This window comes from Hyaena hyaena, unplaced genomic scaffold, assembly GCF_003009895.1.
Source record: "Hyaena hyaena isolate Hyena2069 unplaced genomic scaffold, ASM300989v1 scaffold_335, whole genome shotgun sequence".
NCBI classification, from domain to species: Eukaryota; Metazoa; Chordata; class Mammalia; order Carnivora; family Hyaenidae; genus Hyaena; species Hyaena hyaena.
In genome coordinates, this window is record NW_024080968.1 from 1361455 (window position 1) to 1379552 (window position 18098).

The 18098-nt window shown below is 47.9% G+C and overlaps 1 protein-coding gene across 16 annotated transcripts in view; it reads right to left on the reverse strand.

Annotated features, from left to right (window-relative positions):
* Positions 1-18098, reverse strand: part of ZMYND8 (zinc finger MYND-type containing 8) — a 133699-nt gene that overhangs the window by 34830 nt on the left and 80771 nt on the right. For all 16 annotated transcript variants that reach the window (XM_039249420.1, XM_039249406.1, XM_039249410.1 and 13 more), the window contains one exon: positions 5906-6046. In XM_039249420.1, coding sequence (XP_039105351.1) covers positions 5906-6046 — 141 coding nt within the window. The remainder of the gene's footprint in view (positions 1-5905; positions 6047-18098) is intronic.

Genomic DNA, 18098 nt, shown 5'->3' on the forward strand with positions numbered 1-18098 from the left:
CAGAGCCTGGAGCCTGTTTCAGATTCTGTGTCTCCCTCTCTCTCTGCCCCTCCCCTGCTCATGCTTGCTCTCTCTCACTCGCTCTCTCCCTCTCAGAAATAAATTAAAAAACATTAAAAAAAATATTTAAAAAAGATCTACAAACTCATCAGAATAATCATGGGTGCATGTGACTGTGTCTACAGTAAACGCAATCTCTTACCTTAAGCCTTAAAAGACTGAACTCTGAAATACTCATAATTAAGAGGAACGAAGAGATGATAAACCACATTATTTTACAGTTCAGGTTTGTACAGTCAGTGAGCTGCGGTAACGTGTACCCTAACAAGAAACCACCCAAAGCCGGGGTCGGGGGGTGGGTCCTAGGATCAGGTCCCTGGGAGCAAACCTTCAGGAGTTTAGCCAAATCGAATCATCGTTCTCGAATTTTCAACCGCATTTAGACTTTCTTCTCCCCCACAGGGAGGAGAGCTTCTCTTTCTCATTCAGCTGATAGTCGCTTATCAGGACTTCTTCCACCCCTGCCCTTCTATATCGGGAATATCTTTAGAATCCACCTTTGCTGCCAACATTTTTAACTTTCCGGCTGATACGAAGACAGCTTGGGCTATAAATGGAAACCAGGGAGAAAAAACACCAACGCGAGAGAAAGAGACACGATCTTACATTTTTGGAGGGAGCATAAATCAGAACCATCTCTGTTAGAGGGCAATTTGGCGGTATCTCTCCAAATGTCAATGGCACACGGCCTCTGACCCAAGATTCTGCTTCTAGGAATTCATCCTACGGCTACACCCCCACTAGGGCAAAGTGTCTTCGTTACAGCTGTTTGCAACAGCAAAACCACCGAGAGTCGATAAATAAGGAGCCTGGGTGAATAAATTAACAGCTCACCTTGAAATGAATAAAATTCAACTGCTAAAATAAAACAAGAGATCTTTATGTGCCGATATGAAAAAGCCAACCTGTTTCACAACGAAGAAGGTGACAATCAGTAAAACATATCAGCATTGGTGTGGGGAGAAAAGACGGAAAGGGAACAGAGATACGAATATATGTGTTCTTGGGGGTTCTCAGCATTGGCACTACTGATATCTGGGGCAGGATACGTCTTTGTTGTCAGGGGTATGGAGGTGGAGGGCTGGGGCATCCTGCACATTGTACGAGGTTTAGCACACCCCTGGCTTCCATCTGCCAGATGCCAGTAACCCCCACATCCAAGATGGGGCAATAAAAATGTCCCTAGGGGTGCCTGGCTGCCTCAAATGATGGACTGTGGGACTCTTGATCTCAGTCAGGGCTCCCGTGGGTTCAAGCCCCACGTTGGGCATAGAGATTAAAAATAAAATCTTTTTAAAAACATGTCTCCAGGGGCACCTGGGTGGTTCAGCTGGTTAAGTGTCCGACTCTTGATTTCACCTCAGATTATGATCTTATGGTTTGGAAGTTCGAGCCCCGCATCCAGCTCTGTGCTGACACTGTGGAGCCTGCTTAGGATTCTCTCTCCCTCTCTCTCTGCCCCTCCCCAGTTCACACACATACTCTTTCTCTCAAAATAGTAAAACTTAAAAGAAAAATGTCTCCATACATTGCCAATATCCCCCTGAGGGACAAAAATCACCCAGGTTGAAAATCCCTGATATATAAGGTAGTAACTTTCTAAGAAGACTAACAAGAGGTAACTGTGGCCGCGGTCAGAAGGGGCAGAAAGGTGATCAGAAGTTACAGACAGGTTGGCTTTTCATTAAACATCCTTCTGTCCTTTGAAATTTCTCTTACCAGGTGCCTTCACTGCTTGTAACAAGAAAATTAACTTTGTACAAGAAAAATATAACCTCATCTCTTTTCCATTAAAAAGAAGTAGATTTCCTTGCTTCAAAAACTGGACTTCCCGGAGCCACAAAATGGTGGCTCCTTCACAGGAACAATATCATCCAGACCAGAGACCCTGGCAAAAGTTCTCTCATTCACCAAAAGGCAAGCAGAGAAACTTCCTCACCCCCTCCACTGTTTAAAAAAGAGAAAGAATCAAGAAAACATGTGGGAAACCTCAGCCCCCAGCTCTCTGTCCATGCTTTCAAAGGACGCCTGACTTCAAGCTATCACTCGATATGGTGAAAGAAAGGAGGCCTCCTTCAGCAACAGCGGAGGAGTAAGCAAGCAGACACGCTCGGGGTCTGACAAGTTCCCACTGCTCTGTCAGCATCCAGGCACGTCTGTGTCACACACAGGAGGGCTCAACTGCTGTGTCTGTTCAGTCCAGAGCAAACACCCTGTGAGACAAGAGAAGGGATTCCCAGAGAAGCAGACAGGAGTCTAGAAGAAGAGGATCAGGCCTTCCTTCCTCCTCTCGTGCTTATTTATCACTGATTTCCCACACGGCCACAGAAAGGGGCCGTAACAATCCACCAGGCTTCAGCTCCTTGCATTAGAGCAGAGGGCCCGAGATGGCAAACGAGGGGCCTGGGCATCAGCAAGTAGGCGAGAAGTCTCTGCGGAAGCCTTCCCCTCTGTCATGCACCACAATTAATTAGGAGAATCATTAAGTTTCCAACGGATGACCCATGGCTGGTTTTTGTACTCTGGGGTGGATTTATGTGTTCTGACTAAACAGAGTTTTTATTTTCAATGCGACTGACCGTCAACATTCAAAACAAGAGTTCATATACAAATCTGGATTTCTGTTTTGCTTGAAAATTCAGAGTCTGGCAACACAGGTTCAACCTCGGGGAGCTACGTCCTTCAGAAAGGCACTTTGTCCTCCATGGAACTGCCCATCTGGAATCTTCACCTTACCCCCTCACCCCTACGGCCGGGTCAACAGAATGAGAAGTGCAGTGTCAAGGGCCCTCCAACATCAAAACGCAGCCCCATCTTGCAGCACGGCAGCTCACTATTTTGGCTGAGAACACAAACTACAAGGCAGACAGGCCTGAGCCCACAGGTCAGACATGACCATGAACCATATTTGATGCTGGGTAGGGGACATGGCTTCTCTGTGCCCCAGTTTCCACTTCTTGGAGATGGGGCTATTACGACCTTGAAGGTTGTTGTAGTTTTTAATTAGTTTTTAGATTTCAGAGAGTGAAACTTGGGGAGGGTCGGGGGGGGATACGGTTCTTTCTGAGTGTTTCAACTCTTGCAGATAGGTGTAACCACCATCAGAATGCAAAGCAATGTCATCTGGCCGAGAATCCCTTGGTGATTTGGAATCCAGCCCTTGTCCCCCACCCCCAACCACACTCACTCATCTGTTTTCCATGTCGCTAATTTTGTTTTGTTTTGTTTAATGGAATGCCATTTGGTCAGATATCATAATGTCATCATCACCCCCAGCACGCTCATTTCTGTCTGCTCAGAGTAGTTCCACGGATGCCAGACACAAAAAGCTACACATAAAGCACCTGCTCTTCCCGTGGGCCAGCTCTGACGATTATTTAGAATTTCCCTCCACCGTCTGATTTTTCTATCCGTCTGTGACATGCTTCACTGGTCCCTCTCCGATCCTCATCTCATTAGGTAATTGAACCCCCAGCCCATAAAACACCCACATCCCCAATGCCTTTGTTCCCACTGACCAAACTAGTGTGCGTCCCAGCACGGAAGGAGATGGGGGTGGGGGCGCTTCTGAATGAGAGTGCCTCTCGGGCTCCACCACGCCCCCCTGCCAGAACACAGGACGCAAGAAATCTTTCACCAGCGCCATGGGCAAGCCAAGCGGGAAGACCCACAGCGTCATGAGGATGCTCAAGACCGCCTGGTTTAGGGAAGGAGCTATTCTGGCCACACGTGACTGTCAGAGAGGACACCGTGAGAACGCCCCAGCACAGTGATCCTTTTCGGGGTGTGGAGGTGGAAGGAGGGCGTGAGAGAAAGGAAACCACACCGCTGCGATCCGTGAACATTCCAAGGTGGCAAATGGGTCCCTTTCGTTCAAGTGAGGAGTTCCCAACAGACACGCTGAGCCGGAGCCCGAAAGATACAACCCTGACTGCGGAAGGACACGCAGCTACACAAACAGGCGGGGCGGGCCGGGCTTCGATCTCCCTGCAGGCACGGGCTTGCTCCAGCCCTGGGCACCTGGAGCCTCGTCTCCAGACCTTGGTTTCCCCGTCTGAAATGGTGCTTCAGGACAAGATGAACCCAGAGGGCACAGGCTACCACGAGGGGCTAGGGTTCATGTGCAAGCATCACTCTGCACAGGCGGCCGCCCCTCCCTTCCTAAAACCCTGTATCCTCAAGCTCATCCCCAGTTGTGACAACCAAAAATGTCTCCAGACATTGCCCAGTGTCCCCTGGAGGGGAGTGAGGGAACCATCCTGGGCAAGAACAGCTGACACAGGAACCCAGTGAGGTCCTTCTAAAGTGCTCAGTTCACATCCCTCCTCTACTCACATGGCTCCACGCCCGGGTCCAGGGATCCACAGGGTCCTAGTGATCCCGGATCTCATCTCCTCACCGTCTCCACCCACTGGGACAGGCCACCGGGCCTCCCTGCCATTCCTCCCACAGGCTGGAGTTCATCCCTTACCCTGAGGCCCTAATTTCTTGTACCTCCTCCCAATATGGGCAAAGCTGGTTTTTCTTGTCATGCAAATCTAGGTGTAAATACAACCCCTCCTGAGTATCTCCAGGTCTCTTTCAGTATCTGAATCTGGCTCTTGGTTTACACTCAAGTGATAATGTCACGATTCTGCACTGAACTCACAGAGCCTGCTTGGGATTCTCATCTCCCTCTCTTTCCGCCTCTCCCCTGCTCACGCTGTCTCAAAAATAAACATTTTTAAATAAATAATTGCATGCATACATACATACATACATACCACCACTCAGAGGCCTTCCCTAACCACTGCCTCTTCAAAACCACGACCATCTTATGCATCTCCCTCCTCACCATTAACACACTTTACCTTCTCTCCCGGCATGAACGGTCTTGTTTATTTACCTTGTTTCTCACTTTCTAGAACCAAGCTCTGTATAAGAGCAGGACCCTGCTCACTACTCGGCCCCATGTCTAAAACAGCACACAGCCATGTAATAGATGCTCAATAAAAATTAAGGATCCTGATGGAATGAATCAATGAAATAACTTCATGGTTGAGTATTTAGCATTTCTGGTGCCAATGTTTGCTAAAGACTTTGACCTAAGGCAGTGCTTTTAACACAACTAACTGAACTTGGGGGCGAGGGGGGGTGGGGGGGTCAAAGATAAAGACCAGCATTTTTTTTTAATTAGAAGAGGAAAATTAAGGAAACAATATATCAGCATACATCGCACAGGGGAAAGGTAAATACTGGTTCATGAAGCTTGACTTGCAGCAAGTGTATGAGTACGTGTCTGTAAAACATTAAATGTATATATACACACACACCTACATAAGAACTGGGTTACTGTGGTCAAAAGCAAGAAAAGGTTGTAAGCCCTGGCCTAAGGTGTCAAGATAAAACTTCGGGATGCCTGGGTGGCTCAGTCGGTTAAGTGTCTGACTCCAGCTCGGGTCATGAGCTCCTGATCCATGAGTTCGAGCCCCACGTCGGGCTCTGTGTTGACAGCTCGGAGCCTGGGGCCTGCTTCAGGTTCTGTGTCTCCCCCCACCCCTGCCCCTCCCCCACTCATGTTCTGTCTCTATCAAAAATAAATGTTAAATATAATGTTTAAATGTTTAATTTCTGCCTTTAAAAAAAAAAAGATAAAACAATGTCATGTGTCAACAAGTCCCAGGAAATCCCTCATTTGCTCCTTTTTACTGATCTCCCTTCATCTCTGTCCACTATACCTTTTTTATAGTTTGCACAGAGAGACGTTTTGTTCAGAGCTCAAGAACCACACCCAAAAGAGGACATCACAACTTGTGAAAATATTCACAGATGCCGCAGAAAGAGGCTTCCAAAACTCCCCACTGACCCAGGTTAAGATTCAGGATGCTTCCAGTGGTAGATGTTTTGTCCGTTTTCGTCGTGATGGGCGTTGACGCTTGAGGAGAGAAGGTTTTCGGGCTGCCGGATAAACTCCCTGCTTGTCCCGTCTTGGCAGAGGCTGGCGAAGCTGAAAGAGTATGTTCATTGTTAAAACACAGACTTAAAGAGAAGTAAACAAATAAAACTTGTGCATAAGGGAAGAGGGGGGAAAAGTGGATTTGATTTCAATGAGGTCCCCAGAGTACCCCAGATGGGGCGCGGCGGGAAGGGCTGGCCGTTTTTAAGTCAAGCACAGGCTTCAACGCAATGTTAAGCTGTGGAGGAAGAAGGCCTCCGCAGTCATTCTATTATACACAAAGCTCTAAGACAAATCGGCTAAGCTGCCACTGAAATTGGTTTGGCCCATTCACGGGTGTAAATCTCAAAATAAATAGCAATTAAAGCAGCCCCCACCATGGTCCAGATGCAGAGACCGGAGCCAGGCTTACAAATGGTATGCCATCCATTTATAGGAGATGCAGGAGCCAGCTTGCACATGCCTGCACCTGTTGTGGGCCCACTTGACCCCTCGGGAGATCTCGGGCACAGATCAAAGGTTCTGTGATGCTAAACAAAAGCCAAGCTCAGCGCCAGATGGAGTGAGGGCATCGCTGGCCAATAATCTCCCTCCTTACTGTGGTCCAAACTTTTATAGGAGGATAGAAACTCATCCTAAGCCCCTGTCTTTTAAAGCTACCTGAGAGGCGCCTGGGTGGCTCAGTCGGTTAAGCATCCAACTCCGGCTCAGGTTATGATCTCACGGTTCATGGGTTCAAGCACTGTGTCAGGCTCTGTGCTGACAGCTCAGAGCCTGGAACAGCTTTGGATTCTGGGTCTCCCTCTCTCTCTCTATCTCTCTCTCCCCTCTCAAAAAAAAAAGAATAAACATTAAAACAAATTTTTTTTAATGAATAAACATTCAAAGAAAAAATGTTAAGGCCTTAAAACTGCCTCCATACTGCTCCCTCGAGTTTCATCCACTGACGCGGGCAGGACAGAAACCAAACCATGGAACAACACACAGGTGTTCAGAGGGGCCATGCCCCGCTGCCTACACAGCCTGCCGGCACGGGGACTGTCCTGCTACAGAGCTTCAAGAAACTACACAATGGCCAGCCTTCCCCCACGCACGAGAAATGTGGACTTTGCAGCAATCTGGTCCCTAAGAGAAAGCTGTTGATGGCAAAGGCGTTACGAATCAAGACGTCCCAGGGACTTGAAAAAGTGCTCCCGTTGGCAGATGCTTGCCTCAGTTTCTCCACCCGCCAAATGGGGAGGAGAGTCAAAAGTGAGGACCCAACAATGGGTAAACCTCGTATACCCACTCAGCCAGTCAGTACGCAGGGCTGCGTCGGCCCCAAGTGCAAGATCCAGCCAGAAGCATTAGAGAAGGAAAGACTAGACGTGGGAGGGTGGAGGCGGGCATGCAGTGGGAGCCAGACCCCAGCTCTGTCATCCAGCTTGGCAGCTGATGAGCTGGGTGCCCTAGGGCACGGTCCCTGAGCTCTGGGACTCCCGTTTCCTGGTGGAAAAGGACTGTGAAAAGTACCCACCGCATCAAGTAGTAAAGATCTAGTAAGTTAATCATCTCTACAGTGCCTGGCATCACAGAAGTACTGTATTTGCTGTTAGTGTAATTGCTGTTAATACAAGTATATTATGTTTGCTATTAGTATACTTGCTATTAGTACTATAGTTACTATTATTTCCTATTACTATAATGTAATTTTATATTTCCCCATTAACCTCAAGGGCTTTGGTTTCAACCATCTAAACGAGTAGCTTTCAGCCAGGAGTGATATTTTTTTTTTAATTAAACACACTTCACACCCAGTGTAGAGCCCAACATGGGGATTGAATTCACAACCTGAGATCAAGACCTGAGCTGTGATCAAGCGTCAGACTCAGACGCTTAACCGACTGAGCCACCCAGGCGCCTCGCAGCCAGGCGTGACTTTGTCATCCATGCAGGACACACTGGGCAATGTCTGCAGACATTTTTGGCTGCGTCACAACTAGCACAGGTGACGGTGCTACTAACACCTAACAGGTGTCGAGCAGGGGTGCTGCTCGGCCCCCCAAAACAAAGAATCTTTGGTTCCAACAGTCAGTAGTGCTGCTGAGGTGGATGAACCCCCGAAGGGAGGAAGCAGGCGTATCTGTGGGAGTCCCTGGCTTCACATGCCGATGAGGAGGGGAGGCGGCCATGAGGTCAGCTAATCCATGTCAAGGGGTCCTCGGCAGATGCGTGATCACACTCCACTCTGTTTTGAGGATCAAGGTGTGTTTGTGTTTTTTTTATACTAATTAACGTAGTTTTGCTGTAAGGATGAGCCAATGCCTGGCCCGGGGCCTGGCACACAGTGTTCTCTCCAATGAGAACCAGTTTACCGTCACGGCCACTGTCACTGAAACGAGGCATCCCACACCGAGCAGAATGAGAGTCCTTGGTATCGTCAAAGATAAAGGCATTTCAAAAGATTTAAGTATTAACAATAAAATCTTTCGTATTAGGGTTTTGTTATTCGTTTATTCCTACTCTATCTGCTTCCTTCCAAAAGAGGTTTGCAGTGGCTGAAAACATCAGTGTCATATATTCTTGGCAAGGACTAAAGACCAGGGCTCCTCTGACTCTACTCCCTCACACGGAACTGGCCAAGGGGTATAACAGGAAGGGCCTTATACTAGCCAAGGTACAGCGTGGACGCAGGAACTTAGACAAGAAAGCCGAACCCGAAAGGGTAGGCGGAAATAGAAACACACACAAAGACGCAGGTGCTGTCATACGCGGAACTCAACCGCGTGAGTCCGCATTTCCCTGCTTCGTGACAGCGCATGATAAAAAAGGAAGGAAGGAAGGGCGCCTGGGTGGCTCAATCAGTTAAGTGTCCAACTCTTGATTCTGGCTCAGGTGGTGATCTCAAGGGTCATGAGTTCAAGCTTCACAGCAGGCTGCAGGGAAACTTAGCAAGAACAAAGGCAAAGTCGTTATTTTTCCAATTCTGTACATAAAATATAAATGGGAAAAACAAGTCTTTAATTTCACAAACACATTAAGTTTCCTCTGTTAATAAGACTTCAGTATTGAAGGTTTAAGAACTATTCTCTAGGGGCGCCTGGGTGGCTTAGTCGGTTAAGCGTCCGACTTTCGCTTAGGTCATGATCTCGCGGTTCGTGGGTTCGAGCCCCGCGTCGGGCTCTGTGCTGACTGCCAGCTCAGAGCCTGGAGCCTGTTTCAGTCTGTGACTCCCTCTCTCTCTGACCCTCCCCTGCTCACACTGTCTCTCTCTCTCTCCTAGAAATAAATAAAAAAAAAAAAACATTAAAAGAACTATTTTCTAAATATTTTAATTTGGGGGCATCTGGGTGGCTCAGTCGGTTAAGCGTTCGACTTCGGCTCAGGTTATGATCTCACAGTTCATGGGTTCAAGCCCTGCATCGGGCTCTGTGCTGACAGCTCAGAGCCTGGAGCCTGTTTCAGATTCTGTGTCTCCCTCTCTCTCTGACCCTCCCCTGCTCACACTGTCTGTGTGCGTGTCTCTCTCTCTCTCTCAGAAATAAAAAAGTTTTAAAAAATAATTTCTTTAATAAATAAATTTTTAATTTGAACAGAGCGCCACGACAAGGCAAGAATAAAGCTGTCTGGAGGAAACTGGCTCTCGCAGAGACAGGTCAGGCTCACTTTCTGCCTGGCCAGCAAAGCCCAGGGATCCCCTCAAAGACTCCTGGGACTCAAATGCTTCCTGGAGTCAGAGAAGGGACAGCACTGGGGTCACCTAGCAACCCTAGGCCCCACCATGCAGAACTCTCCTTAGGGAAAACGACGGCCCCTGCCCACCCGAGTGCCACATGTTGCCCTCCCCCCCCAAAGCTGCGAAACTGTGTGTACCTGCCTTGACCTCCCCACATCAGTTAACACTACGACCATCAACCTAGATGCTCACGGCCAAACACGTCTACACTGCCCAAATTCCTCCCTTGTTCTCCTGCCCCAATTTACCCCGCTCCGCTGCAAGGCCTCTGCACACCACTTCCGAAATATATCCCCCAGCTCCCCGCTGGCCTCCATCCCCACTGCTACCAGACTAACACACACAATCTAAAAGTGGCTCTGGGGGTAAGGGGGGGAGGGTGAAAAAATCTCTCTTTTTATGTATAAAACACAGACACATGCAGAACATAAAAAGACACAAAGTACTTTCGAATTTCATGAAAATTCATTCCCGGGTATAAACCTGAAAGAACTGAAAAGCGGTGCTCAAACCTCACTGCACTGATGTTCACAGCAGTGCTATTCACCATGGTTCAAAGGTGGAAACAATCTGACTGTCCATCGACGGACAAACTCTGGTGTCCTCGGTGGAATGTTTACTGAGCCATGAAAAGGAGGGAAGTTCACATGCTGCATCAGAGGCCAAAAACATACGCTCAGTGAAAGGAGCGGACAAAAAGCCCCATTTTGTATGATTTGGCTTAAATGCAATATCCAGAATAGGCAAATCCATACAGGCAGTATGTGGACGGGTGGGCCTAGGGGTGGGGGGCCGGGGAGTGGGGAAGCTCCTGCTTACCTAACGGGACTTGGTTTTGGTGTGATGGAGAAGTTCTGGAACTAGAGAAGGGTGGTGGTTGCAGAACACCGTGAACATACTAAATGCCATTGAGTGTTCACTTGCAAATGGTTAATTTTATGTCATGCGAATTTCATCTCCATGTAGGAAAGAATTCACAGGGGGCGCCTGGGTGGCTTAGTCGGTTAAGCGTCCGACTTTCGCTTAGGTCATGATCTCGCGGTTCGTGGGTTCGAGCCCCGCGTTGGGCTCTGTGCTGACTGCCAGCTCAGAGCCTGGAGCCTGTTTCAGAGTCTGTATCTCCCTCTCTCTCTGACCCTCCCCTGCTCACGCTGTCTCTCTCTCTCCTAGAAATAAATAGAAATATNGGGGGGGGGGGGGGGGGGGGGGGGGGGGGGGGGGGGGGGGGGGGGGGGGGGGGGGGGGGGGGGGGGGGGGGGGGGGGGGGGGGGGGGGGGGGTCTAAAATGGCTCCTTATGGGATGAAAATGAAAAACACGGTTGACAAATACTGCCCCTACCTATCATTTCCCACCAAGACCCCACTAAGAGCTACCAGGGTACCCCCTACCTCCAGCCACAGCACCTCTATCCCAGGGCACCCTCCACACAGCAGCCTGACACACTGCTGTCCATCTAAACCGCCCAGGGCCAGGGTGACCAGCGGGCTCAGTCAGGAGAGCACGCAGCTCTTGATGTCCAGGTTGTAAGTTCGAGCCCCCACGTTTGGGGGACACTGAAAATTAAAATCTGTAAAATAAATAAGTAAAACCAACCTAGAGGCATCCTATCCCCCAGAATAAAACCCAACCATGCATTCAACCTTGCCTTTCCTCATTCCGGAACTTCCAGCCACACAGACTTTTGCTGTTCCTCTAAGATCAAATCTGCTCCAAACTCAAGCCTTGCTTCCCCCAGGAAAGGGCCCCACCCTGACCCTCACCCAGATCACACTGGCTGATAACCCTCCAATACCACCCTGAAAGCCCTCCCCTGCTGGCCCCATCCGAGGGGGCCAAGGCCAAGGGGCCCCTTCTGACCATCTCCCCTTTGCTGTGAGCACATCAGCTCACGGAGAGCAGGGTCCCTGCCAGGCACCTGGGATGCTGCCCGGTGTCCGAGACATTTCCAGAAGGAGCAAAAACAGGAGATAATTAGCTGGAGAATGAGGTCTGCATTTCTCTTCTCATCGCTGTGGTCATAACAAGCAATAAACAGTAACAGCAACCAAAGTAAAAGCTCTATCATAAAAAGACAGCCGTTTAAGTAACTCTCAATATTATGCAGCTACATATGGGTATGTAGCAGGGTATGCTAAAAGAATGCTTAACAATCCAAAGAAGAAACACTCGAGAGCATCTCGGGGAGGTGGGGGGGAATACAAACGGTCAATAAACATGTGAGAGATAAATACGGATATATTTATCTCCATCCTACGTCTTCTTCACATGCGTGATTAGCTTCATTCCAAAAATGACACCTGGCGTGGAGGGTAGAGGAGAAAAAAGGAATACTCACTGGCATCGTGAAACCTTTCAGCACAGCCAATTAGGTGATGCTGATATCACCCAAACTTAAATTGTATAAATCACACAGACAGAAAGGCCGCTATGCTGAGTTCATCCCCTAGATGTACCGGTCATATGTCCCAGACCCAGGATGTGTGCACCAGAAGGGACACCGCAAAAGTGCTGATGAGAAACAGCAGAGAAACACGCGATGGTGTATAAATGTCAGTTAATTTAAGACTGGCTCAGTAAATGAATACTGGCATTAATACCACACACCCCTATCCGCACAATCTGACAAGGACTGGACCCCGCAGAGGTGTGTGTGGGAAAGAGAGACGTAAAAATCAAGTGTATACATAAATGCCAGCAAGATGTGTAAATGTGTGACGAAAACACATGCACATCTTCAAATGAGTGCGTAATACTTATTTGTGGTAAAAGTACACTCCACACACTATGAATAGCTGCATACTTAGGAGAAAAACTGGTACTCAGGATGTGGGGGTAAACAAAACTTGACCTTTCATTCTACATCCCTCTACACTCCTTTAATACTGCTGGGTTTTGTTTTATCTTAATTTTAACCGTGTAGTGTCACCAACGTTAAAAAAAAAAAAAAAGTCAACTAGAGCTATTTAGATTATGGGTCTTTTTGCCCTTTTAAAACTTTTTACTGTGGTTTTTGTTGTGGGGAAAAATCTTTACAACAGGTGCAAACATATATTTGTTAATACAGGTAAATGTAAATGACGGTGGTGTGGGGGGTTCTGTAACTCTCGGACTCCAGTGAGGTTCAATATTCTTGAAAACATAAACTCTGGCCTCATAGGTGACCATCTAGACCATGTAAACCAGCAGGCTAGCCAAAAACACCTACAATTTTGGGAATCAGAAAGCTAGCAGAGCCATGCATAAAATGTGCATAAAAAAAAAAAAAAATCTATGTATCTGTTTAAAACATTCCCATTCGTAGTACTTCACAAAACCAGGTTTCTTCCCCTAAGAAATGTTCCCCAAAATGCACTCATTCACACGCCCCCAATCCCTTCTGTCATCTGCACGTCCCGACTACACCCTACTGACAACTAGAACTATATGAACAAGCAGAAAGATGCAAAGAAACAAATCTCCCTTCGAAAGGGGAAAAACTTAGTATGATCCATTCAACCAAGGAACATTAGGATGGTAATACACCAAATTCATTTGTGTGGGGTTTTTTTTTTTTTGGTCTTTTTTTTTTAAAGAGAGCAAGTCAGCACAAATGGGAGAGGGTCAGAGAGAGAGGGAGACACAGAATCTGAAACAGGCTCCAGGCCCTGAGCTGTCAGCACAGAGCCCGATGCGGGGCTTGAATTTATGAACCTTGAGCCAAAGTAGGACACTTAACCCACTGAGCCCCCAGGCGCCCCAGGAACACCCAATTGTTAAGGGATGTTACCTCTCTGGGTATATTATGTGCTATTTATTATATAATATTAACATCTGAAAGGAACCGTTTACATTCGGGTGGAGGGGGAGGAGGGGGGAATGATGCAACATTTAATGTAAATACTGAAGAGCTTCAAACCTAAACGTGAAGCATCAGAATTTTGCTCTCAGTGCAAAAAGTCAAAAGTATGGTTCTCAACAGAACCTGGAGGGGCCAACGATGCCCCCAGGGGAAACACGGCAGTGTCTGGAGACATTTTCAGCTGCCATAACTGTGGGCAGGGGGGTGCCACTGGCATCGAGCGCGTGGAGGCCAGGAATGGGGCTAAATACCCCGCAATGGATGCACAGAAGGCCCCGCACCAGAGAATCATCGAGCCCAAGCCAGCAGTGCAGAGCTCGAGAACCTCCTTTTAAGTCATGCTCGACATTCTCAAAAGCAGAAAGACATATGGAAATGCTCGTTTCAATTAAGCCTGGACACGGAGGCCAATCCTTTTGTAAAGCCAAAAATCTTGCTCAAAGGAAGAACTAATCGCCTTTGAAGTCACAAATAATTTCATCAGATTTTACACTCTGATGTACAATTCACGAGTGTGGGCTAAAAACACATCATTTATTACCTACATTTACAAAATCCTAGCCTGCGCTAAGGGCTCCTCTGACTCCATGAAACAGGAGTCCTACAATTAAATTAGAAACAAATGCCCCTTCCCTCCTTCACACCCCAGCACTCTACAGGGACAGAGGCGGAGGAGTCAGTGATTCAAGCCAAATTTCCTCCACTTATAAAACCGCGGAAGCAACCTACATCTTCAAAGGGCGGTAGCTTGCACACCTCTTGGGGGCCTGCACAGATGAGCCACATAGAAGAGCATCACTGGGCAGTCTAGGACTGGACACTCTGTTTGGAAGGGCGATTTAACTAATGTGAAAAAGTATTCAGAACACAGGGTTAAGTTAAAAATAAATAAATAAAAACCTCGGGTGCCTGGTTGGCTCTGTCGATGGAGCATGTGACTCTTGATCTTGGGGCTGTAAATTCGAGCTCAAATGTGGGCACAGAGCTTACATAAAAGGGGAGGGAGGAGCCTGGGTGGCTCAGTGGGTTGGGCATCTGACTTCAGCTCAGGTGATGATCTCATGATCCATGAGTTCAAGCTCACATCGGGCTTGCTGCTGTCAGGGCAGAACCTGCTCAGATCCTCTGTCTCCCTTTCTCTCTGCCACTACCCTGCTCATGCTCGCTCTCTCTCAAAAATAAATAACACATGAGAAGGGAAGAGAGGAGAGAGAGGGGAGGGGTGGGGAGGGGAGAGAAAAAAAATAAGAACTCAAAAGTGTCTACAACAGATACTGCAAACCAAGTAGTTCATGGAGGTATTTAGGGCAGCATACAGATATTTTACATTTTAAATTTGAGCAAATTATGTAAAAGTTGGAGCAGTCCACATTTAAAAAAATATCTGAGGAGGGACGCCTGGGTGGCTGAGTCGGTTAAGCGTCCAACTTTGGCTCAGGCCATGATCTCACGGTCCGTGGGTTTGAGCCCCACGTCAGGCTCTGTGCTGACTGCCAGCTCAGAGCCTGGAGCCTGCTTCGGATTTTGTGTCTCCCTCTCTCTCTGACCCTCCCCCACTCATTCTTTCTCTCTCTCTCAAAACTGAATGAACTTAAAAAAATAAATAACTAAAATATCTGAGGCTTCTCTTGAACAATGAGAAAGGCAACAGAGCCCACATTCCCACTTGGTGAGAACCAACAGGAAGGCCCCCGGACCCTTCAGAGAAGGCAGACCTCAAGGGCATTTGCACAGGTCAGGTGATGCCCCGTCGGCGTGTAAGGAGGTTTGTAATAATGAAGTGCCACAGGGTACCGTGCAGCAGCAGGGAAGAGCTGGGGGGGGGGGGTGCACACAGGCACCAGGCGTGGGGCGCGAGGGCACACGGGTCTCCAGCGTGGGTCGCAAGGTCACACGGGCACCAGGCGTGGTTCAAGAGGGCACACGAGCACCAGGCGTGGGGCGCGAAGTCCTGAGGGCGCCGCGCTGTTTCTGCTCTGTGTCATTCCTCCCAGTGACCACACTTCCTAAACCTGTTCCCATACCTTCCTGAGCCCTGAAGCATCTGTTTTTCAGCTTAATAGTCGAAACCTAAACCAACACAGAGAAAGTCCCAGAAGGCAGCTCTTCCTGCCCAGGGGTCCTGGGCCTGTGCTTTAATAAAATCATCATTTTGCACCAAAAAAAAAAACAAACAAACCTGGAAACAGTACCTATGGGCTGATCGGGAAGTGAGGTGGTCTGTGACTTTAGTTTTATAAATAACAAGTATCGTGTGACAAGGCTGTAGAGTTGTGACAAGAAGAGAGTTTACGGAACGGTTTCCCTTCTCACCCCCTAGCAGGGCTACGAGACCAAAGGACGGTTAATTCAGAGGCTGGTGACAGTCAGGTGCTAAGACTCTTGGCCGAATACATATTCATGGCTTATGTCCTGCAAGCAAATATTGCCAAAGGCACTGATTCTGGCCATGACGTCTAGATCAAGGGGAAAGCAGGAAAATCACAGAGCATTGAAACCACTTTGATCCGGGGTCAGGACACCGCGGGCGAAAGGCTCCTGGCTGAGCAAAGGACTCCTCAGAAAACGAAATTGAGTTCTGTAGATTACAGACACCCGACTTGGAGCTCCTCGACACACCCCCGAAACAAAAGGCAAGTTTCTAAATTCTCATAGAAGTTTTAGTTAATGACTTATTTCAGTGCGTAGGTTTAATGCTGCTGGTGAAAAATTTTTTATTGCTAAAACTAATACGGCTTTTCTGTCTTATGACAAGTTTTTTTTTTTTTTTTAACACAACCTTGGATAAATCACAATCTCATCTCAGTGATACTCAATGACTCAAAACCTCAATGACTGTGGGGTATTTCAAGATTCCACTTCTACTAAATGCTATTGTCACTGCTGACAGCAGAGGGCAGTAGGGCGCAGTGAAGAGAAAACGGATGTAGAATCAGGATCTAGCTGTGGGAACAGGCTGCTCCCTCCTCTCCACAGAGACCTGTTTCACTCCCTGTAAACTGAATGGGGAGGCTAAGTTTTTTCTAACCTGGTCTATAATAGAGGTTGGCAAAAGGACCCATGGATCAAATCTGGCGAACCACCTCCTCTCATATTGCACACAAGGGTATTTGCCATTTGTAAATATTGGAAAACTCCTAAAGGGTTACTACAGTTCATGAAACATACAAATTGTATGAAATTCAAATTTCAATGTCACAGCCATGTACTGCCTATGGCTGTGTCATTAACACAACGACAGTGTTGAATAGATGCACAGTAGTGAGGGAGACCCACAAAGCCCAAAATATTTACTGTCTGGCTCCTTACAGAAAATTGGTTAAGATTACAGCAATGTGGGGGATCACCTTCTCGATGCATAGTACTCACTGGCTGTCTGACTCATAATCCCCAAAATGATCTGAGCACCTACTGGCAAAGGAATCATATTTTAGAAAAAAGGACTTTAAGGGGCACCTGGGTGGCTAAGTCAGTTAAGTGTCCAACTCCTGAGTTTGGCTCAGGTCATGATCTCGGTTTGTGGGATCCAGCCCCATGTCAGGCTCCACGCACGAAGCCTGCTTGGGATTCTTTCTTTCTCTCTTTCTCTCTCTCTCCCTTTCTGCCCCTCCCCTGCTACTCCCCTGCTTACACTCTCTCAAAAATAAACATTTAAAAATATACATTAAAGGGGCGCCTGGGTGGCTCAGTCGGTTAAGCGTCCGACTTCGGCTCCGGTCATGATCTCACGGTTCGCGAGTTCGAGCCCCGCATCAGGCTCTGTGCTGACAGCTCAGAGCCTGGAGCCTGTCTTTGGATTCCGTGTCTCCCTCTCTCTCTGACCCTCCCCTGCTCACGCTGTCTCGCTCTCTCTCTCAAAAATAAGTAAAACATTAAAAATTTTTTAAAAATTAAAAAATTAAAAAAAAAAGAGTTCTTTCATAAAGGAAGGAAAGGAGGGAGGGGTGAAGGGAGGAGGAAAGGGGAGGGACAGGGTCTGCAGGGCTGTCTAAGGTGAAACAGAACATTGGCCAGAAGCTTAGGACTGATGGCCAACCTGGAGGTGTGCTTTATTCATTCTGGAAAATATTCTAAGACATTTTGAGCTGACCTTTAATAATTGGGGGTTTTATATAAAAATACAAATTTCCAACTTCTCTGGAATAACAGTAAGATCTGGAAACCATGAGCCCACAATCCTGCAGGGCAACCACGGGCTGAGGCTCTGGAGATGGGCGTGTGCCCAGGGGTTCACCAGGCCCTGCCCCTCGACGGTCTGTCTCCCCAGCCCAGGGACTGCCTTTTACCATCAGGCTAGGTGTAGAAGGCTCTCTGTGGCCACGTCTCCGAGAAGACCAACAAAGGCCACGTTTCAAGAAAAATGAGTGGCGCCCAGGTGGATCGGTCGCTTAAGCGTCTGACTTTGGTTCAGGTCATGATCTCACGGTTTGTGGGTTCGAGCCCCATGTCAGGCTCTGTGCTAACAGCACCTCCCCCACTCATGCCCTGTCTCTCTCTCTCTCTCTCAAAACGAAAACATAAAAAAAGAAAAATGGGAGTAAACCTGTTT